This window comes from Ambystoma mexicanum, chromosome 1q, assembly GCF_040938575.1.
Source record: "Ambystoma mexicanum isolate Mex_15411 chromosome 1q, UKY_AmexF1_1, whole genome shotgun sequence".
NCBI lineage: Eukaryota > Metazoa > Chordata > Amphibia > Caudata > Ambystomatidae > Ambystoma > Ambystoma mexicanum.
In genome coordinates this window covers 392,777,392-392,801,058 of record NC_090922.1, presented here as the reverse complement: position 1 = coordinate 392,801,058, position 23,667 = coordinate 392,777,392, and the positions used below count along the sequence as shown (strand labels likewise).

General features: G+C 48.1%; 1 protein-coding gene across 1 annotated transcript in view; it reads left to right on the top strand.

Moving 5' to 3' along the window:
* Positions 1-23,423, top strand: part of RPGRIP1L (RPGRIP1 like) — a 1,574,704-nt gene extending 1,551,281 nt beyond the window's left edge. The window contains exons 25-27 of the mRNA XM_069639571.1: positions 2,460-2,544; positions 13,304-13,437; positions 22,976-23,423. Coding sequence (XP_069495672.1) covers positions 2,460-2,544; positions 13,304-13,437; positions 22,976-23,070 — 314 coding nt within the window. The 3' untranslated portion in view covers positions 23,071-23,423. The remainder of the gene's footprint in view (positions 1-2,459; positions 2,545-13,303; positions 13,438-22,975) is intronic.
* The last annotated feature ends 244 nt before the right edge of the window (positions 23,424-23,667 follow it).

Genomic DNA, 23,667 nt, shown 5'->3' with positions numbered 1-23,667 from the left:
GTGAGGTAAATCTTCTTACATTGGAGGCAATATAGGCAGCAGAACTTTCCAGCCATGCTTGGCAGTCTTGTTGCTGGAAAACTAAACGGACAAGAGAAACTGCTGCCCTTTGTTGATACTGAAGAGGTAACTGATTCAAAACCATATGGTATCAACGTGTAATTTAAATAGTGAATAAGTCAATGCCAAATTCACTGGGGTGCCAGAAAAAAATACACAAGCTAGTAATGATTATTCATAAAACATGAAAAATAATGTATTCCTTATTCAATAAAACCTCTACAAAGAGGTAGTACAAAATATTTCAGTCTATGTTATTCAAACATTCTCATGTAGGTGTATTTCTACCGGTGTTTAGTAAATCTATGTACCAAAAATGAAGGTAGAATAAAGTACATAGCCCATAAGTTGTGCAAAGGAAACCTGGTGGTGGGACAGATGTGAAAACCTAAAGGTGGCTGTCACAAAGGCCCCAAATTGAAAGAGAAAAAGAAAGAGCAAAACGATTCTTGAGTGGTAAGAAAATATATGTAGACTGGACACATAGACAGGCCACTATTGTTATACATACTTAAATCGCTGTTAGTTAAATTTAAGAAAGAAATGGTGGTCTAGGTCATATCATTCAAGGTATATTGTAAAACTCAATTTATATAAAATGAAGAAACATCTAAATACTCCATAGTTTTTTATCAAACGGAGAGACATCTAACTGCTTCAGTTATGTTGAAAATTACACTTCTTATTAAACTGGGTCTACCAACGATGTCCGGGGTCATTCCTAAACAGGAAAAACAAACCGAATGTCCGTAAGTTGCACAGTGGGTCCAACAGCAGGACCCCACATCAACCCTGTTGGTATCGCGTTTTGGCAACAGTGAGAAAAGTGTTGGCCGTCTTCATCAGGGCGTGGTTTCAGGACCCTGTGTAAAAAAAGGATGAAGCCAAACCTAGTGTTACATGTTTGGATCTGGCACCAAGAGGGATGACTCACTAGAGTAAATAAAACAAATTCTAATGGTTTGGGCAAACAGAAAAAAAAACTGGGTAACAAAGCTTACTGGGAGAGCCTGTGATCCCTTGTTTTCACACATGAGCCGTACGCGGGCAGGAGTTCGACTGTGGCTGCCTCACTCAGAACCGAGTTGAGTAGAGAAGAGTTAGAAGCACTAGGAGATGTTGCTTGGAAGCCCAAGGCAAAGGGAATTCTGCGTGGCAAGGTGGGTGTGAGGCTGCAACAGGAAGGGGATTAGTGTGGGTCAAAAAAGAAAAGAAACAAGTTCTAATAACGTCCTGCATGACCCAACCAATGAAACCATAGGTAACATGCAGTGTGGAATGGAAGTAAAATACATCTTACCTTGCACTTGCCTAAGAGTGAACTGGGCAGCGAGAATAAACGTCTGTCGTTCCGACGTCTATCGGACGGGCGTTGAACTGTCGAGCCTCTGGGGAGCAGTCTCTAGACTTCGCTGCAGTGTTGCTGGAAAACGACAGGTATCTTGCACCGTAAAACATTGCTTGTATCTTTTTTTTCACATTGTGTGCTCATAATTGCCATCTATCTATGGTTTCTTGTTGCCTAACGGTTCACTCACAACTCTGTCTTCTTTGACTACGTTCACTTTCTCGTAGGGCTACTGCCGCCTACTATGTCTTTATCTCTGAAGTAGCCATTCTCACTCTAATTAAATTGTAAGTTGCATAAAAGGGGATACAAGTTAAATTGCTCCTAGTGGGACTTTTGATGTCTAAGTGACCGAAGAATGTAAAAGATATGACCTTCTCTCTGAATAGTACCTCCTGGGGATCAAAGGACTCTCGGATTTGAAGACACAAACTTCCAAAATAATGTTTGTCGTTACTATTTTGACAGTTTTTCTGCGGCATGTATTTTACAATTGAACAGTGCTATAAAACAAAGGCTGAAAAGTACAACCTGCCTAGCGGGAATGATTGAATAACTTCTAGGGAATTAATCCCTTAGACTTCCAGCTTAATCCAAGAGACAGAGGGCCTCATTACGAGTCCAGCGTTAACCGAGCCGGGAAAACCCAGACTTGTATTACCATTCCACCTCCGTGATTCCCGGAATCACCGAGACATTACAACCCCATTGACCGGGTAATTCCGGAGGCAGAATTCGGTAAATCCCCATTCCCATGGAGTCCCGTAGGACTCCATGGGAATGGGGAAGTGGAAACACCGGCACCATGCTGTAATGGTGCCGGTGTTTCCACGTCCGCCTGCAGGTGGGTGGTGTTAAACCCACCAGGTCAGACCTGGCGGGAGTGACACCTCCCGCCTGCAGAACTCGAGATCAGCCGGTCCGGAAACAACGGTGGCGGCGGGTTTACCGCCACCGTTCATTCCGGTCCGGCTGACTCGTAATGAGGCCCAGATTGTAAGTATGACTGTCCACTTACAGCTGATGATTAATTATTGTTTCTTCTTCTCAGTGATTTTGTTGGATAGAGAGAATAACCAAGAAAGAAGGGACTTCTTGAAATCCGTACTCGAAGGTGCTCAGAAAAGCAGCGAAAGGTAGATTTTGAGCATGTGCATGCCTACCAACAATGATTTATACTATATATGTTTGATGTATATAGACATTAAATGTTTGCAAGGTCTCGGCTGTGGACAGCATTTGCTAGAAGTCTTTTCCCTGTTAATGTTTGAATGAGTGAAGAAACGTACCTTGTAGGGTCCACATTAAAGGTTCCAAAAGGTAAATGGTTTTGTAGAAAAGAAAGCATTTCGACGGGATATAAATGGGGGAACAATTGGCACTGGTAATTACTATTTCAGTCTTCAAGAGGTCTCCCGAATCAAACTCCTTCTTTAAAATCCTTACTGTTAAGCAGTGTGGGAGAGGGTTAACTATCCAGTTTCCACCCAGTTTATGGTTCCTGCGTGGGATTTGAATGTCATTCTAACTTTTCTCATGGTGGCTCCATTTGAGCCTATGGTTTCGTGCCCTTGGAGTTTGCGCGCTCTTAAAGTGGTTTTCCTGATTGCCAGCCCTTCCAAGAAGCGGGTGAGTGAGCTCCATGCTCTTTCTGTCAAGCCTCCTTATCTCATCTTCTCCAAGAAGAAAGTGACTTTGAGGGTGATGCCGTCCTTGCTTTCCAGGGTTATGTCAGACTAGAATCTACCTCAAAAGATCCCTCTTTAGCTGTTCTACTTTCTGTCTACCCATCTAAAATGGATGAGAAGTTTCATCCTCTGGATCATTAGAGGTCTTTCAGATGAAGGATATCAGAAAGGATGACCAACTGTTTGTTAATTTTGCTGGTGCTTGGGCTATTATGGCTGTTACCAAGCAGACCCTATCCAGGTGGATTGCCCTTTGTATTTCTGAATGCTGCATTCTGGGCAGCAAACATGTGCCTAAGGGTCTTGTTGAACATTGTGTCAGAGGTAAGGCAACTACTGGATTCTTTATCAGATCAGGATGCCTACTTTGCTAGAGTGGTGCTGCAACGTTTGGTGATAGTTCCCTGCTCTTCTCTATCCACAGGGCTTTTCTCTGCTCTAGGAGGCTTTCTAAGATGAGAAGCCATGGGCGTATATAATTCACTAGAAGAGCAAATGACCTACTGTAATGTTGTTTCGATTTGGATCTGCTTCGGAAATGTTTTCTCTCTGTAGAGTGCGCTGTTCGTCGGCTCGATGTCTGTTTTTGAGCATGATGTCACCGACTGTACATATAGCATGCACCACCCCTGTTATTTCAGTTCGGTTTTTCAGCTGCATAGTTTGCTTTGGATACGGTGCATTGTCGTAGTTTCAGCGATTAATTCTCAAAATGTTGACTCCAAGACTGGTTTCCAGAAATGCATTGACAATGGGGCCAAGATTTCCTTACAGGCCCACACCGCTTTTTGCCTCTGGGCTCGTGCACAAGACGATGGACTGCGGTTCCTGTCAGTCCATGACAGGAAAGGCTCTTAAAGAGAGGAAGGGGAAACTCGCTGCAGTAGGCCCCTGTTTAAATCCCCATTGACAACTCCTTCGAAGAGGAAATCTTCTGATGAAAGGAGTTAGAGGAGAGGTTCACCACTGTGAAAGTGCTCCAAGAAACGCTTGCGGTCTCTCATTGGTTCCCACCACTCGTGGGCCTCGGCTTCTCGTAATAAGGCCAAGAAAAATCATCACAGATCCAGCTCGCCGTCTTCTGACTCCTTTCCCGAGCAAAAGGTTTCTTGTCCAGTAAGTCGGCCTCTAAGGTGGGAGGCTTTTCGTCTTCAAATGTTAAAAATCTTTGAGGCGGCGGCTTTGCAGGCCCCTTCTAAAGAACTGAAAAAAGTGCCATGCTCCCATCGCGCCTCGTAAGGCTGAGAAGGTGTCTACCAAGGTTTCAGCTAGCCCCCTCGAGTGGATTCAAAACCTCGAGTCGAGGAACAGCCTAGACCTCATTCCTCTGTGATTCCATCGGGTCACGGGTTGAGTGCTTCGACATCCAAGCCGTCTACGGAACCTGCAAAGGTTTATAAGCCGTTACCGAAGAAAGACTTTTTAAAGTCAAAGTCTTCCATTTTTGAGGAAGAGACCTATGACCAAGACACTCCTCCTTGTGGGTTTGAGTATGGAGCGCCTAATGTTTCAGATGCTCTAATTTCAGAGGGGTCTAGAATGGAACACTTGTTTGATTCATTAAAAAAATGCAAGTGGCCTTGATACATCTCCTGAGGTGGATTTTGCAGCATCAGACCCCTCTAAACATGAAGAGGCTGCTTACTGGTCACTCATCAATGGAGTCAGAGTATCTGAGATGGGGAAGGCCTGTTACGGTTTACCAGCAGGATGACTTCACTGATATTTTGAACAAGGGTCCTCAGAAGGATCCTATTTTACCATCCCACTCTGCTTTACAGAAGAGGGTAATAGCGAATTGGGAAGCCCTGGATACAAACCCTGTAGTGAGCAAGAATCTCACTAGGAAATAATAGCAATCTAGTGTAGATCCAGGTTTTCTATCCAAACATCCGACTCACAAATGTTTGCTGGTGCAGGCTTGTACTTCAACATCCGCGGCTGCTGCCTACCCGACTATACCACCTGAAAGGGATGATAAGAGGTTCAACACTTTGGCTGAAAGAGGTTTCTCTGCCAGTATTATGGCGCTACTCTATTAATGCTACTTGTACCCTGGCCAAATTTACCTTTACTCTATGGGATGTCATAGCTATAGCTGCAGACCATATCCCTGGTAGGGGAGGAATGGGATGTTTTTCAGAATATTATTAAGGATTGTAATGAGGCCATGTGATATTGATTCTGCCGACAGTGTCAGCAGGTCCATGGCAGCCAGTATTGTCACGCAGATTCGCTTGGCTGCGGAAATCTGGCTTTGCGTCTGATGTTCAATCTAGGTTTTTGAATGTGCCGTTTGATGGATCCCATCTGTTTGGAAGCAAAGCATATCAAAGTCTGGGGAAGCTCCAAACATCTAAAGTAGCAGCTAAATCACTTAGCGCAGCAATACGACAGCTGCAACAGGCCCATAAGACTTCCCAAGGTTGGAGGGGTCGGCCCTTTCGTTATTATACATCCTTCAGAAGGACAAGGGGCCAGGCAAACCAAAAGAGCGAGAAAAGATGTCCTTGAGGTGAACAAGGTTGTGGTGCAATGTCCGCCCAAGCAGCAACCTCCTTGCCATCAGCCACTATCACTGCTGCCCCAAAACCTCTCTGAGGCCTTGGTCCACAGGGCTGTTGTGGGGACAGGTTCAGTCAGCATTGGGAAGAATGGTGGTGCATTACTTACGATGCTTGGGCCTTCCAGACTGTAGCCCAGGGTTACTGCCTACCTTTCTTGAAAAGGCCTCCAGATCATCCACTAGGGAGCTACTCTTTCAAGGTTACAGATCCGTTCCTTCTGCAGGAGGTCTCCATCCAGGTGGTGAAAGGTGCCATAGAGCCGGTACCTGTAGCGGAAAGGAACCAGGGTGGTATTCTGTACCTTTGGATCCTCAGAAAAGACAGAGGAGTGAGAGCCATTTTGGACTTCCTGAGGTTACTCTTGGTTACTCTTTCTCAGATACTTCAGCCCCTCCAGCTCCAGGGTTGGATGTTATCTTTGGACCTTCAGGATGCTTACTTTCATGAGCCTATTCATCACAAGCACAGGAAGTACCTAAGGTTCGCCATTTTCAGTTGTGAGAAAACGGGGGCGTTTCTCCCAGGCTAGTACTGGGGCTCCTTTGTTCAGGTGGCCAGGGGAGGTCCATGGCTCTTGGATCCCAGCCCTGGGGGCAGACGAGCAAGGGAGGATCACCTGAGCAGGGAGTCCTTGAGGACTATGGGAGGCACACCCTTGGGTGAGATGTGGTGTTCCTCCCGTTCCGATACACCCCTACCCGTCATCCCCTCAGTTGTCATGGACTATTGTCAACAGAGTGCCATCATTCCCCAGTCCGTTTTTCTAAGAAAAAGGAGAAAACGACCAGGGAAATTAAAACCATCTACAAAATCACAAGAACCCAATAGAACATCCATTCATCCACCACAATACATTCATCCCTTCATCCTGACAAAAACCTACATGGTTTTTCCATGATCCCTTGGAAAAACGTCAACTCCCAGAATCCTTACTTGCACTCTGGAATTCCAACTACTGGGATGAAGAAGCAGATGGGAGTCACAAGGATTACCCATGGAAATCAGTTTTTTGTCTTGTGTAGCTGAGCTACAATTTGTTTTACTCTCCTTTTCTTCCAGAGCAGGGATCCTATTTCAAGATCCCTTTCGAAATCCAATTTTTAAAAGGACTCTCTAATGTGTTCCCTCCAGTAGCTTTCATTGTACCAGTTTGGGACTTGAACCTCATACTCAATTACTTAGCTTTTGAGCCGCTGCGTTCATGTCCTCTAAGGATGTTAACTTTCAAAACGGTTTTCACATCGGCGCGCAGGTTCAGTGAACTACAGGCTCTTTCGTGCAAGCCTCCTTTTACCACCTATTACAAGCAGAAGGTTGTTTTGAGACTCCATCCCACCTTTCTACCTAAGGTCATTTCAGAATTTCATCTGGCTCAAAATACTGTCCTTACTACTTTCTATCCTCCAACTCATCCTTCTAAGGAGGTGGAGAGACTGCATCATCTTGACTGTGCTTTTGTACATCTCTAGGATGGCAAACCTTAGACAAGACTACCGATAGTTTGTGGCTTACACGGGTCACAAGCTAGGACTGGCTGTGACCAGGCAAACCTTGTCCCGCTGGATTATACTTTACATTTCAGAGTGCTATAATTTTGCGGTAAAGCCGTTCCTGTGGGCCTGCGGGCGCACTCTACTAGGGGTGTGACCACTTATCTGCTTTACAGAGAGGCGTGCCAGTACAAGACATCTGTGCTGCTGCCACTTGGTCCTCTCTGCATACATTTTCAAAACATTATTGCTGGGACTCTGCTTTGGGACAGGAAGCGGGATTTGGGAAAGCTGTATTTCATAGAGAGCATTAATAATAAGTTAATTCTTGTTCCCACCTCCTACACATACTGCTGTGTGAGTGTATCAAAGATGAGGAATACGTGGGAGGACAAAGTCCATTCGAAGATCAAATTACTTACCTCTGGTAATGTTTTTTTGACTGGATGTGACTCCCACTTATTCTTCATCACCTCTCTGATTCTGCTCCTCAGTAAAATGTCTGTGTATTACACCTTCCTCTCTTTACCATCTGGTCTTGTGGCCTTGCGAATCTCAGTGCTCTAGAAGAGAGAGATAAAACAAGAACTGAAGTAACGGGCCCGGTGCGTGCTATACGTGCAGTCGGTGATGGCATGCTCGAGAGCGGAAAGAGGGCGTTGAGGGATATTGAGTTGACAATAAACAGCATTGTCTACAGAAGGAGAAGAATTTCTCTGACGCAGCTGATGCTGCAAAGACATTATCAAAAATGAGCAATACGTGGGAGGAACATCCATTTGAAAGAACATTACCAGCGGCAAGTAATTTGTTCTTCTGAATGATTAGTCCTTCCATCGATTTCTATCGCCCTCCCAACCTACCTTCAATGCGAATAGCTTGTTACCTCTTACAGGACATATTTAAGATGAGAACTCTAGGAAGAAGGCCGAATCCATCGGAAAGAACATTACGGAAGATAAGTCATTTGGGTTTTGTGTTGTTTTACTGATAGGAATTACTAATTTCTTTTTTATTTCAATTCCAAGTCCCCCCTTACTCTATAATAGTATCCCTACCCCAAGCCCCTCCCTACCCCTTTTAACCCCTTATCACCACCCCCTTGTACAACTCGATGGGCCTCATTACGACCCTGGCGGAACGGGCTAAACGGCGCCGTAAAAGGCTGCGGCGCCATTCAACCCCTTCCGCAACATTACGAGGTCCCCTTGTGGGACAGGTTAAGCACGCCTGGGAAAACCAGGCGTGCATACCGGGTCCCGCGAGGGGAAGAGGGAGCAAACAACGGGCCATCTCGTAATGGCCCGTTGTTTACTCCCTCTCCCATTCAGCCCTATGGGGGCTGAAATGGGAATGGGGATGAACCGTGTCCGTGTCCTCGAGTGAGGAATTACCGGGCCATCTGAACTCGGAATGGTCCGGTAAGTCCTCATTCCGAGGACATGGACACGGATGCGGTTTTGCCGGCAGCCATGCCGCCAATAGCGGCATGGCTACCGGCATACCTCGTAATGAGGCCCGATGAGTTTGTTCGAAGGAATTACTTAGAAGTAAATTACTTCGAAGTAATTCCTCTCGATAAAGCAGGATACCGTCATCTGTTCTTCATCGGAGGACAGAGTTAGAGAGTAATTCTGAGAGAAAGAGTTGGTTAAAAGAGAAAGAATGAGACACTCTGAGAGAGAAACATAACAATATTGGACAGCTGAAACGGATAGAGGCAAGGCCAAAGTAAGAGTGTGAAATGATAAATCAGAAAACATCTTAAGGGAATATTTCAGCCAATTAAAAAAAAAAAATCCTTTTGCACCTGGGCACAAGCATGGCAAGATTGGTGGTCAAAGTGTTGCTTGAAGCCCACAGGTAATCGGGAACCATCATCAAGCGGAAATGGAAGAAAGGTGCTGTCGCGCTCATGGAGGACATTTCAAGGGTGTTTATTAACTAAAATAAAATGCCTGCCTACCTCTACTGCTATTAAGGATTTTCCCTACCTACAAAACTAATACTAAGGGTGCTTGGCCTCAAAATCAAAAGTAGACCTCAGTCTAAACCTAATCGCTATCTGGCCCTACCACTTTGGAAAGAACAACAGAAAAATATAAGCCCAAGCAATCGCCTCTAAGCTTAGGCTTTGTCTGGCCAGTTGTCCTTTGAACCACTCTCTGGAGTGAGTTTTCAGTTCGTGCAAAATAGTTCCGAAAATAATTGCTCTCAGTTGGCCTGTTAGTCTCTTTAGAGCAACTTGTAAGTCTCTATAAAAGTCCAGTGTCTCAAGATGGTTGCGTGCAGGAATATTTCCCTTGTTACTTTTCCGCCACCTTGACCACTTTCTCTCTCTAGTTCTTTATCTTGAAGAGGTTGGTTGAGCCCTCCAGGTTCTCTTCCCTTTATAATTACACCGGTGTCCCTTATTTCTTGAGGACTTTCCAGGTCCCTCTGACTTTCAAGTATCTTTAATCTCTCTGCTTGTGTATGTGCTTCTTGCCAAGATCTAACCATCCTGTTTCCTGTTTCTGGGGCTACATAACTCTCCTTGTCGGTTTTTTCTCTTTCTTGGCTTCCCTCCACCTTGGGGAACCCTGGTATCTTCTATGCCTTTGGGTGTGCTCTTGCAGGATAGCCTTCTAGTAGTGATGTTGCCACTCGCCCTTCAGCTTCTCTTCTGCCTGATTTGGCAGTCTCTGTGGGCCTCACATTCCAATGGGAGGAGTCGTTCCTCCGATCTGTCCTGGCCTCGGCGTAGTTTCCCGAGTTCCAGACTCATCACGACTTCAGCGTGGTCACGCCACCAGGTAAGACGGTCCTTCTGTCTCTGTCTCTTACTGGGCTGGATCCCCTTTCTTAGTGCCGGCCTTCCGGGGTCTCTACCCTCTCTCTGTGTCTTTGCATGCAACCGCTGGGTCTGCAGTATAGCGGGGCTCCGCCCCTCCAGGACGGCTGTATATCCGAGGCTCGCCTCCGCATAGGATTCTTCCTCTTCCTTTCTAGGTTCCTTGTCCCTTTTATTTGTGTTGCCGTATGTTAAAGAGGTGTGTTGCTTTTTGTCAGTTGCTGAGTTCAAGGGAAAGCAATGTCAGTATTTGTTGGATGTGAAACAGAAGTCCCATCAGTCTCTTTTATGTCCATATATGCGGACATAGTATTCTTCACAGCGAGTTCCTTGTAGGAATAGGAATCCTTGTTCCCTACAGGGGAGTCCCTCTCAGTGAGGTCCTGCTTTCCCTGACCCCTAGGGAGGGTCTTACCGGGCTTACCTCCCTAGCTTCAAAATGGGTATCTCTTCCCTGGGAAGAAGGGCCGAATTGTTCAGATTTGTCAGAGTACCCATCACTTACCTTATTAGATTGTGTACAGTGAGGGGCCAATATCCGGAAGGATGGAGATTCAACTAGGAATCGGGTCCAGAAGTTGGCTACGGAGAAACATGGGAGCAATAAAGTAGGAATAGCATAGGGGGACTTCCTGATATTTCGTCACTTCTCCCAGGGGGGAGCCCCTTCCCATGAGGCCAGGGTGGCGAGGCCGCTACCCGATAGTCCCCCTGGCGGTGGTACTCAGCGGGAGGATCTAATGGGAAGAGACCTCCCCCCTGGACACAAGGCGAGAACATCTCGGGGGAACGCGGTATATCCACCCTCCACGCTTGCCCTATACACTCCTTCAGTCCTTATGCCCCACTTCTATCTCAAACTCTTATAGTGAGAGTAGACCCATGTACTTCTGTAACATATTTGAGATTGACATAACCAAACGTACTGGGACGAAGATCATCTTTGAGAGCCCTGAGGGTTTGCCTCACCCAAGTATTGGGACGAGATAGCCTGTTGGAGGAATAAGGACTGACATGACAACTACAGCTACATGTGTTGACATAGGTCCAGGGTGGAGCGTGTGCCTTAAAAAGGAAACCAAAGCCAGCGACAAACCCAGAAGTTTCTAATCGCATCTAGAGAAGAACCTGGCAGAGCAGCGGACGCAGGCGAGCTGCTGTGGAAGTCCAGAGGAGGTCGAGCAAGAAGCAGCCTGCCCGCCAGTGCCGACGAACAGTACAGTGGCACGGCAGTGACCAGGTGGACCGGACGGTCTGATAACGGCGTCAAGACCGTGAAGCAGAGAAGCCGAGCACAGACCCAAGCAGCCGGCGGACGGGAGAAGGAACGTGTTGCTGCCATTTAGACGCCCGATCCCAGGAAGAACCGGAATGCTACCCGATTCAGTGACCGGTAGGGGGGAAGTTCAGAAGGCACATTAGGGATGCGAGGCAAGCAGCGAGATGGTCTTGCATCTGGGGAACGCTTCCTCTACCCAGTGGCCTACCAAAAAGCACTGACCACCAGACAGGGATCTGGGACCCAAATCAAGAAACGAGGCATCTTCCTCATAGCAGTACTTGGCGAAAGAGTAAGCCAAGTGGGCTGAACCGAAGAGTGAGAAAAATCTGGATCTGGGACCCGAAATCTGAAAATAGCATGGGTCACCTTCCTTGTTGCAGTACTTGGCAGAGTGGGATGCCAAGTGAGTCCAATCAAAGAAGAGGAGAAGCCGGGGTCGTGGACTCTCCAAACGTTTGAGAACTGTGTGTTTGAAACTAGATGACAGATAGATATGGGGAAGGGAGTCATTCCCCCTGGTGGTGGTGAACTGTGAAACTAAAGTGAGAGAGAGACCAGGGGAAGGGAGTAATTCCCCCTGGTTTTGTTAAACTCTGAAGTCAAGATACCAGGAGTAGGGGAGTCATTCTCCTTGTAACCAAGGCAAGGGGAAGGGAGTCATGCCCCCTGGTTGTGTTGAACTGTTAATCACGATACTAGGAGAAAGGGGAGCCATATTCGTAGTAACCAAAGTTGTAAAAACGTTCTGATGCAGACTATTAGACGATAGGCAGTGTGTCTGCCAAGGATAACTGCTTGCATGTTGCCTTTTGGGTTGAAGTATCTGCCAAGGTGAACTGCTTGAACTTTGGCTTTTGTGTTGATGGGCAATGTTGACCTGGGGAACGGAGCCATTAGCTGTAAGAAGAAGCCAACACTTGGAAATAAACGTCTACCACCAGTCCAGAAGAAGGTAGTCATTCTTCTGGATCAAGAAGGTCTACTTTATCTTCAGTTAAGTATTAGTTTAGTAAGGGACAGAAGTAGGGTTTTTGACACAGGATGGTGGACTATTGATTTACACAGACATTCTGACAGAACCCTTAGTATAGTTGATGCAGGGAAACCCCTCTTAGAGTTAGGGGAAGTCAGGTTTTCTCTTTATTCCCTTGACCAATAAAATTCTATATCAACCATTGTGCCAACTGTGTGCCAGTCTCCACCTCCTGCGCCCTTACAGAAGCCAGAAAAAAGCTTCTTAGAGCAATCTCTCTGAATTTTGACCTTGGATATAGAACTCCAAAGGTGCAGCACAAGTCAGAGCACTTTGAGGTGTGATCCAAGACTAAGAACTTGTAGGTTCATCTTAAACCTGAGATGAAAGTAAAGTTAGAGGAGCTTGAAGAAGGAACACTGACTCTTATAGAGGCATTGGTGGACCAAACGGTACTATCACATCTGACCCCACATGAGCTGCTGGCACCCATGATACAGTCCACTGAACCTAATAGAATTAACATCAAGAAGATTTAAGAGAAAGCCAAGAATCAAAATGTAGGGTCAAACCACTGAAAGCTTAGTAACTAACAAATGTTTGAAGCAGAGGACATTCAGGTTATATAGTGGAGCAAAACTGTGGCATAGATATTTCTGAGTGGAAGCCCTTTTGGGTGGAGATCTAAACAATTAGTCCTTTATAATGTAGCCCCAAACCTCAGTGTGGTATTCCTTTGAACATGAATGAATTCTGACTAGAGGTTTGAGTGTGATATGAGTGGAGTACTGCCACTGGAATGAGATACAATTGAAGTTTCCAGATCTACAAGAAATGTAATATTGCTAACAGATGAAGTGTCTACCTTAGAACGTTAGTGTTGTTTTGTTCTTGCTCATTCTAATTAGAACCGACCAAGGTTGGTGTGCAGCAGCCCCCATCACAAAGCTTACATTTTCGACACATTGCTTTTATTGTTTTAAATGTGTCATCCCAAAATCACAAACCGACTCCATGAAATGGCCTTTGTATCGAAAGTAAAAGTATTTTCTTTCTCTTCAGTGTGCGCTTTACAGTCGTGAGTGAGCCGCCTGATGATGAGCAAGAATTGGATTGTGAAGATATTGGCTTTGCCTCTGTGAGTCTCATAGAAATATTTCAAACTGGAAAAGATGTAATTGAACAAAACATGAATGGTAAGTTAATTCATCCACTTGTTTTACATTTGTTTGGGTTGTAATTCTAGTATGCGTCTATTTTACTTTATGCTCAGTCGCATTTGCCACAGCATTCAATTATTTACTTGAATCCTCCACATGAATATTCAAATAGTCCTGAAGGGTACAGTTTGTACACGACTTGTTCGTTTTCAAACTTAAGCATTTCCCCTGTTAGGAGATCAGGAGCGAGATGGCCAGGGTAAGGTGTGGAATGTGAAGTGGAGGGCGGATTGCAGGTCGGTCATAGAGTGAAGAGAATCGGTTGGAGAAAGGCAGCGTGGAAGGGGTTGGGATGAGAAGGGCATTGTATGACAGTTGAGGGGAGGGGGGGAGGTTTTGTAGCAACGAAGCAGTTACACTGTCTGAATGCAGAGAGCTGTGAATATTACTGGAATGGTTTTAAGGGTAATGTGTAATTTATATTTTGGTTAATGTATGACTTCTTCACTAAGCAGGTACCACTGATAGAATGCCACCTGGTATATAGTTACTCCTCAGAATTCAGGTGGTTTGATCAAAACTCTAATTTATTTAAATAAATGAATCAAAGATGGTCCCCAATCTTTATTTAGCTTTGTGTAGGGGAAGGCACTACAATATTACACAATCACAGTTAGCTTGTTCACAAAAACGAAAATGACCTGCCTGCTTGAATCGCACTATTTCTCAGACACAAACATTATTTCACATATTGAAGACTCTATAGGTTTAATGAATAGCAATAGGCCTTCTAGGCCTAATTCTGCTGCTTGATGGCCGTCTGGAAATTATGCGTAAAGTTACATTCACAAATGAATCAAACAACTTTGATTCCCCCAGTAACACCAGACATTTATGTAATCAGAAAACCCTTGCATGTCTCGCATTTCCCATGTAAATATGGTGCTGTGGGTCATTATTGTAAAGGTGCAGTTTAAAAGAAGTTTAAGAAGAATTGTATCAGAATTCTGCAGGTTTCAATTAGGGAAGCAGTGTCATTGATTCAGAATGCACAAAATGTCTGCTCACCCAAGCAAATGAATTTAGGATATTTGTAAGCCGGTATAAGTGCCCCTGCCCATTTTGCTATTTATAAAGCGCCTGTACAGCAAATGGTGTTTCAAGGCCCCACAAGACAAAAATGGGTTGGGGGGGGGGGGGGAACAGGGGAGAAAAGTAGCAATAACAGTCCTACTAGACCTTGTGTCATTCGGATCGTGCAAGTGCAGTAAAGAAGTGCGGGAGTGGGGAGAATGGGGGATGCCAGTCGGGGTGGCAGGGATGATGCTAAGGTGGGAGGGAGGAGTGGGGGAGGCAAACAAGTGCAGGGGGGAGAAGGGGAAGAGGAGGGCCCCTGGGGCTAGGCAAGTGCTAAGGGGAGGCCAAGTGGGCAGGTGCCAGGGGAAGCCAGGAGTCAGGGGGTGAAGACCACAGGCTAAATGCAGGGATGGGGTGGACCAGGCTAAGTAGGGTAGCGCCCCTCGCCAGGCTGGTCAGGGTAGGGGGTTCCGGAAGTGCAAGTGCAGGTTTGGGGGAAGGAATAAAGGAGCCCAGGGAGCCGGGGTAGACTGGGCGAGGAGGGCCTGGTACCCTGTCGGTCTCAGAAGGGACCAGGCAGCCAGTCAGAGCAGCAGGGGGGCATTAGCTGGGGAGGGAAGGAAGAAGAGAAGCTATGGGTCTTGAGAAGCTTCCAGAACTTCAGGAGATCTGGCTCAAGCCTGAGAGGTCCAGTGAGGCCATTCCAGAGGGAGGCTCCTGCGGAAGAGAGAGATCTACCCCCACTCTCTGCTTAGAAGAGTGTCTGATCTGCAGAGAGTTAGAGCTGGAAGACCGAAGGGCTCTAGCAGGGAGGTAATTAGGAAGAGATAGCTGGATGTAGAGGTGTCCCAGGCTCCAGAAAGCCTTGTGAATCATACAGTGGGTCTTGAACTTGATCATCACAGCCATCGGGATCCAGTGGAGATTTTAGGGCTGGAGAATGCGGACCCTGGTCTTGAGGCCAAAGATAGGTCTTGCAGTCCTATTCTGGATTAATTGAAGGGGCAAAGGGAGGATAAAGGCAGATTGAGGAAGAGTGTTGCAGTAGTCCAACCTAGAGAGGACCAGAGCTCTGGAGACATTGAGTTTCTGGGGGAAGGTGAAGAAAGGGAGAATGCCTCTGAGGAGGTGCAGTGGAAAGTGGGCCTTCTTGGCAAGGTCTGTGATGTGAGGAGAGAAGTCGAAGATGAAGCCAAGGTTTTTAGCCTCATAAGCGGGTGAGGGGAGGGGACCCATGGAGGGCAGCCAGAGAGTAGAAGGGAAGGAGGGAGTAGGAGTCCTAATGAGAAGGATCTGTCTTACTGGCATTAAGGCAGAGATTGTTAGCAGCGCACCATGCCTGTATAGCAGTCAGGCATGATAGAGGAGGGAAGGAGAGACAGTAGGAGAACTGCGTGTCGTCTGCAGAACATTGGAAGTGAGGAGAGAAAGTGGGCCAGAGGGGCATGGTATATGTTGAAGAGCCACGGCGAGAGGATAGAGCCCTGAGGGACTCTGCATGTGGAGAGTGAGGTGGAGGAGAGAAAAGGGCCCAGTTGAACCTGGGAAGGTCGTTCACAGAGGAAGAAGGTCAACCAGTCCAGTGCCAGGTCCGTGATGCCGAGGGTATCACAGAGCCGATTAATAAGGGTGGCATGATTGACCGTGTGAAAGGCAGAGGAAAGATTGAGAAGGATGAGAACAGAAGGAAAGTTCACAGGTGTTCAGGAGAGAAGTACTCATACTTCCCATCTCATTTCTTCCATCCTTGTGCACGTCCCCCAACATGGGGATGGCACCGCAACCTTTGGCAGTGAAAAATGGAGCTTCCCCTTTAAATTTTTTATAGCATGCAGGACTACTCCCACCACCCCCAAAACCCCACCCTCTGGTGCCTCACCTCAGTCCCTTTTTCCGCATTGACAGTGCCAGACCTGGCAGCTAGGCACAGAGACTTTTCTAACTTTCCACTTGCTCCCGTTTAATTTTTTGATTTTCTTCACCTCCCTTTGGTGCCATGCCTACACTGGGCAATGTCTGCTTCAGGAGGATTCATGGGATATGCATTCTGTGACCTCTCTATCCCAGCCTCTGACCCCCATGCACTCTGTCCTGAGTGCCTGGGATCCGATCACCACTGGGACGAATGTGCGGTGTGCAGTGCTCTCGGTCACCGGGCATTGAAGAATCGGTTGTCACATTGGAGGGATATCTTCCACGCTTCTCCTCCAGGACATTTTAAAGAGGTTGTCTCCAGGACCCCAAATCATGACAAGGTAGGCCCTCTTTTTAGCACGGCTCCTCAGTGCGGAGACTCCTTCCCAGGGATTTACACTGACAGGGTACCTTGGATTCAGGTTCTGGCAGGCCCAAGCTCTCAGTTACCGGCTCCCAAGTCAAGGGGTCCTGGGGGTCTACAGGGCTGTCCGCGGAGGGCAGATCAAGGTTGTCCTCCTCATTGGTCCAAGGGCAAGGAATCGTTGTGTTCTAGCTCCGAGAATCAGTCCTTGCCACTATCCAGCACGACTACCATCTCAATCACTCAAGGCACACAGCCTACTAGAGCCACCTTCGAGGTCGTGAGTTGAGTGATTCGACTACCGGCCAGCGGGTCAAGGGCTCAGGACCTTCCAGAATGAGCTCCGAGGTCGACGCTTCTGTTTCGGTTTCTAAGTCAAGGCGTGTCCTCCCATGGCAGAGCCAGCACGTGGCACAGGCCTTCACGCCCTTCCGCCCAAGGTGTGGAGCAAGGCCCCAAGATGGAAGATGAGCAAGTGGCAGAGCTTTCTAAACCGGCAGCCACCTTGGATTCAGATCAGGTCCTTCCCGTGCTCTCGCCCATAGTCGGCCATGCAAGAAGGTTCTAGTCCCCTTCCCTCTGGAAGTGGCGGCACACTTTATGGTGCAGATGTTTGGTCTCCTCAGGGATAAATCTACCCATTGCAGCCTTACTGCTACACGCCTCAGCTCTTTGATCAAGAGCAGGGGCCCAGGGCTTCAGTGGGCCAGCCCTCTCTTGACCCGGCGGCTTGCGAGGACCGCTGTTTCTTTGAGCGCTTCCTCCTCCTCATGCATTCCCTGCAGATGACAGGGCTCCTCAAGGACATAGCCTCGGTTGGATAGCTCAACGGCAACGTGCTCGCCTTGGAAACAAGACCTCACGAAGCAATACAGGTTCGAAACCTGAGTCCGTGCTTAGAAACCTCTGGCTATTAAGCGCATTATATATACGCAACTAAGAGACATTCCTGTAACAGCGCCTCGATGCCCCAGGGCTTGTTGAGCGCTTTAAAAATGCAACAAAAATAAAAAGGTTATCCCACAGGTCGTGCCTTCTAGGCCTCCACCTCTGGGCACTCTGCCTGTTCCTCTGGTGCTCCTGCTGCCTGTGCCTGTCTCTCCACCGGTCCAAGGCTTGCCGGTTATCCAGATCCCTCCTCCTCCTTCTGTACCACCAACGCCTCCCCCTCAACAACGTTTGGACCTGTCTTTGTGTCCTGACCAAGGGGCAACACCACTGGCACCTGTGTCCCAGGGCCCGGACTCTCCTCAGTCTGTAAAAAAAAGTGGGGGGAGGACAATGACAGCGATGGTGACGACACCCAGGACGACAAACCCTCTGCATCTGTAAGGTCCTTTCATTGCCACCTAAAGGGCCTTGCTGAGTTCCTGGCAGCCGAGGAGGCCCCCCAGGAGAGGTTCTGGGCAATCACACCATGAGCCGTTCAGGAATTCTGCTGCAGAAGGATGTCCTGCAGGTGGCAAAAAAGGTCTACGAGAAGCCCCGGGCCAAGGTCCAGATGAACAAGAAATTGGACAGCAGGTTCAGGCTGACGGATGGGGAGCAAGTCCTCCTGGCCTCTCATCCGCACTCTTCAGTGATGGCTGCGGCCTCGCTCTATACTAAACCATCGTCTTCGTTTTCTTCCTCTTTGGGACACACCTCCAGTTGTCTACCCAAGGAGGAGACAAGGTGCTGGAGTCTTTGGGCAAACGATGCTACACCATCTCAGGACTGCATTTGCGACAGGCTAATGCTGACGCCCTTTTGGCCGCGGCTAGCCAGAAGCTGTGACGGGAGCTCAATGAGTTTCTGCCTGACCTCCCCCTGGAGAGGCAAACCTCCTTCAAGGCCGGTCGGGCGGATGCCCGGGCCGTTGCTCAGGACCTCATGGAGTCTTCTGTCTCCTACATCGACACTGCCAGCAGAAGGCTGTGCCTGGGGGTCAAAATGAGAAGAATGCCGTGGATGCATGCTACTAAATGTTCATCTGATGAGCAAGAGCGGATCCTGGAGCTTCCCTTTGAGGGAGTTGACCCTTTTCATTCATCCACCGAAGACGAGTTGACAAAGAAGACCTCTACACAAACCGTCAGGTCATTGGCCAACCTGATGAAGACAGGGCATAAATCCTTCCTGCAATCTCAGGGCAGGGTTGACTTCAAACCCGGTGCTTTTATCAGCTTTAAGTGGTTTCGGGACCGTGGTGCATGGAGGCCTGACAGGTTGCCCAGCGACAACAGGAGGAAGCAGTAGAGGACTTTACTTGGCTTTTTCCTCTCCCCCTCCTCAGCTCCCACCTCAGATGACAAGAACCAGTGATGTGATGGTCGGGGAACACAGCTCACCTGTAGGGGCCGGTTGGCTCTCTTCCAGGACAGCTGGAAGCATTATTTCAAGTGTCATTGGATCCTGTCTATAGTCTCCTCTGGCTTCAGTCTTGGTCTTCCTTTTCTTCTACCATCCGCTTCTCCTCTTAGTCATATTGGATCCCCAGCTCTTTTACAGGAGATGCAGGCGGTTCTACTCCAGGAGTTGTGCGGTACCAAAGAACAACCAGGCTGGCCTGAGGGGGTAGTCCTGGGCCCGTCCTTTTGTCAACCTGTCTTTACCACTTAAACACTTCAAGATGATTACTCCCGCGCACATAGCAGAATCTCTGTGTGCAGGGGACTGGAATTCCTGTACCTCAAGGATGTGTACTTTCATGTCCCCATCTACCAGTTGCATCGGTAATGTCTGCTGTTTCCGATTTTGGTGTACCACTTCCAGTACAAGGTGCTGCTTTACGGCCTCAGCTCGGCACCTCGTGTGTTTACAAAGCTGATGAATGCAGTGACTGGTCTCCTCCACCTGGAGGGCCACCACTTGTATCCTAATCTGGATGACTGGCTGGTCAGGGCCAGCTCTCCTGAGGGGGCGGTGCACTCCTGTCAACGACTGTCAGACGTTCTTCATGAGCTGGGCTTTTCCCCTCAACTGGCAGACGTCGCTGCTGATTCCCACCCAGGAGCTGATGTTCCTAGGAGTGTATTGGGACACAGCGGTGCAGCGTGTGTTCCCCACACCCAAGAGGCTCCTCTTCCTCCACAAAGCGATAGGGCACTTTCCACTTTCGAGCCAACTCGTCCACCCCGGCATGGTGGTTCCAGCACCTTCTGTGACTGATGGTTTTGAGCGTGCTCAAGGTTTAGCATGCCCGCCTCCAGGTGAGGCACCTCGAGCTTAGCCTGGCAGCCAATTGGGACCAGGAGACGGGGGTCTTAGTCAGACAGAATCCCAATCCCCCCATGGTCCTTCTCTTGGATCTTCACTGGTGGCTGGGGTTGGCAATGTGGCAGTGGAAGCCCCCTTTGCAAGACTTCAGCTGACTCTGGTGGTGACGACAGATTCTTCGCTTTAGGTCTAGGGGGTACTCTGGAGGGCTACTCCATTCACGGCGCATGGTCCAGGGTGGAGTCTCTTCTGCATATAAACCTGCTTAAACTCAAGATCAAGGCCTTTCTGCCACTCATCAGGGAACCAGCGGTTTTGGTCTGGACCGACAACTCCACCAGAATGTTTTACCTGAGCAAGCAGGGTGGCACCCATTCTAACTTCCTGTGCATGGAGGCGGTGGCAATATGGGAATGGGAGTGGGAGTTGCACATCAACTCCTTGTTGGCCATGTTCCAGAGATGGGGGTTTCCAGATCTTGACTTATTCGCATCTCCTCTAAATTCCAAGTGCCCCCGGTTCACCTCTCGGGCGGGCCGGCGATAGGTGTGTCTGGGGGACGCGTTTCAGCTCTGCTGGAACTGCCGCAGGTGCTATGCGTTTCCTCCTCCACCTTTGGTCCAGCGGACCCTCTGCAAGTTTCGACGTCAGTGGGCTGCAGCTTCATCCCGAACGCCCCTCACTGGCCGTCAAGGGCCTGGTTTTCAGATCTGCTACAGTTGTGCTCCCAGGGTCCAGTCCACCTCCCAATCCGAGCAGGTGCTCCCTGACACAGCAGGGCTGGGCAGTGGAGCACCCGGATCTGGCCAGGCTGGCCCTAGCGGCCTGGTTCCTGACCAGCTGGAACTTCACCAGGCTCAGTTCTCCAAGGATAACTGGGACATCATTTAGGAGTCCCGGAGGCCTTCTACAAGGGTAAGTTGACATGGTTTTGCCACTGGGCTCGCGACAAGGGGCTTGACCTTCTCACCTACTCCCTCGATGACGTACTGGCGTTTTTGGCGCACTTAACCTGTTTGGCGTACAGGTCGATACAAGAAAACACTATCCGCCGGCCATTGGGGCCTACAAGAACCCCTACAAGAACTCCATGTAGCACTTTTCTCAACAGCCAAACTAGTGGTTACGGTCGATCTTAAGGGGTTTTCCAGGCTATTTCCTCCGGTACAAGGCCTCATCTGGTATGAGACCTTAATGTGGTTCTGGTGGCTTTGCAGCACATACTTTTTAAGCTGATGACCTTGACGGACATCATGCTAGTTACACTAAAGACTGTTTTACTGGTGGCACTCACTTCAGCTCGCAGGGTCAGCAAGCGGCAAGCTTTGTCATCATGCAAGTCCTTCACCACATTTCATAACGGCAAGGTCATCTTGTACACCCATCCAGATTTTCTGCCCCTAAGGTGGTCATTCCTTTCCATTTGAATCAGGGGATCTGTCTGCCGGTGTTCTTCCCGAACCCGCAGTCAGATGCCGAAAGTGCTTTGCATGCCTTGGACCTCAAGAGGGTCCTCAAGTTCTACCTCTCTCAGACAAAATCTTTCAGAAGTATGAGGCATTGTTCATCACTTTTGGGGGTACGTCTATCACCCACTGGATGGTCCAGGCCATTTCAGAGGACTATACAGCCTCGGGTAAACCGGTTCCTGAGGGGATTCAGGCCCATGCGATCAGAGCTAAGGCCACAGCTGTCACGTTTCAGAGATGTCATCAGAAGGGCGGCTGCTTGGGCCACACCCTCTGCCTTCTGTAAGCACGATTCCCTGGATACCAGCTCCAGGCGCGATGCTGAGTTCGGTGAGGCGGTTCTGAAGAACCTGTTTGCTTCATCCTAGAGATGAGGCAGGCTGTCACAGATCCACCCTATGGTCTTGTTCGGTGTAATCACCCACAAGGATGGAGGAAAGGGGTCGAGACGTATGAGTAATTCAAGTTAATCTCTGTAGTGACTAGAGTACTTGTAGTCCATAGTCCCCTTTCCTCCATATGTCCCACCTACCTTCCCCCACTTGTTGCCAGGGGCTAATATATTCAGTATTGCTAGGTATTTGTGTCCGGTGTGTTAAGAGTGGACTGACATGAGGCGCAGGATGATGGCACCCTGAGGGGTTGGGTTGATCCCCACGCACGGGGCTGCTGCACTGCGCGCTATACTAAATTTAAAGGGGCAGCTCAATTTTTTGCTGCCAAAGGTTCCGGTACTGTCCCCATGTTGGGCGATGCCCACAAGGATGGAGGAAAGGGGACTATGGACTATGAGTACTCTAGTCACTACAGAGAGGAGGCAGGCTTCATGTGGATCCCCATGACAGGGGCAAGGATGTCCAGGGTGTTGGAGATGGAGAGGTGAAGGTTAGCAAGAGCAGTGTCCGTGTGAGAGTCAGTGGCTGGAATGGGAGGGGGAATGAAAGTGGCATCAATAGCAGCCACTGACACTCGCTTCATTGGTCGAATGACGGAGAAGGAGGCTAGCAGTGCACGCAGAGGCTTAGCCAGGCGACCCAAGAGATCAAGGTGAGAGGAAAGGAGAGTATGGTCAGACCAGGAGAGAGGTGCGGTGAAAGGGTTGGAGCTGGGGATGACTACTGAGATGAGAGCATCCAATTCGTGTCCGGCTGAGTGGGTCAGACCGGAGGGAAGAATGGTGAGGGAAAGTGAGTCACAGAGGCTGCGGAATAGTCCAGTGGCCGCATCAGGAGAGTTGAGGTGAATATTGAAGTTTCAGAGGAGGAGAAGCTTGGTGGTGGAGGTCAGGAAAGAGGAGGTGAGGTCAGACCACTCCGAAAGGCCACTCCCAATGGCCCAATATTATTTTTCTGTACTATATAATCAAGCATGAGGGGATTGCATGGGATTTACATGCACATCATTTTGTACAGGAGTAGAAATGACACAATTTAACTTGCTCAATAAAGTCAATGATTCTGACCATTATCAGTACAGCAACGGTTGGCGTTCTTATTGTTTGCTTCCACATTTGCTTATCTGTACTTTCTCTGTTGTCTTCTTATCTCTCCAGTGTTTGATTCCCAAAATGGCGGCGAGGTGATTGGAAAGCTCAAAGTGACAGTAGAAGCCCAGAGTGCCTTGAGCTCAATCTTCAACGCACTGTAACTGGCTGAGAGTGGTGTCCATAAGAAGCCACATCTCCCCGGTGTACATATGTGTGGTTGGCATCTGAAGGATTTCTCATGTTTATAATTCAGATTTAATTTATATATATATATATATGTATTATATCGTTTGCACAGAGTAAAAGCTATATTTCATAGACCGTTCTCAATTTGTCAGTCTTCCTCACCCCCACAGCCAACCAACTCCCCTTGAAAGACTGCAGTTGAAGAAGCGGCGCTTGCATGATTGAATTATGTGCCCTATCATATTTTCTGAGACAGAATACATTAATAAGTTTATGTCGGATGTTTTATTTTTAATAAAAGCGTAAGCTTTTTAGGAATGATAATAAAGTGTACTGTTATGTTTTCGCTAATCGTTCCCATTAAATGTAGTGTGTCTGTCATTAGCTTCATTAAATCCTGTCTGCACTGAGTATTTATATATGAAAAAACGCAGATTAGTGTATTAATCTCCCCTTTACTTTTTTCAATTCCTCAAATCCCAATATTAATTTGCCCTAATGCAATGCGTCGATTACACATGGGAAGAGCTGTGGCGAAGATGCATTCAAAAGCAGCAGCTTGTTTTGCACAA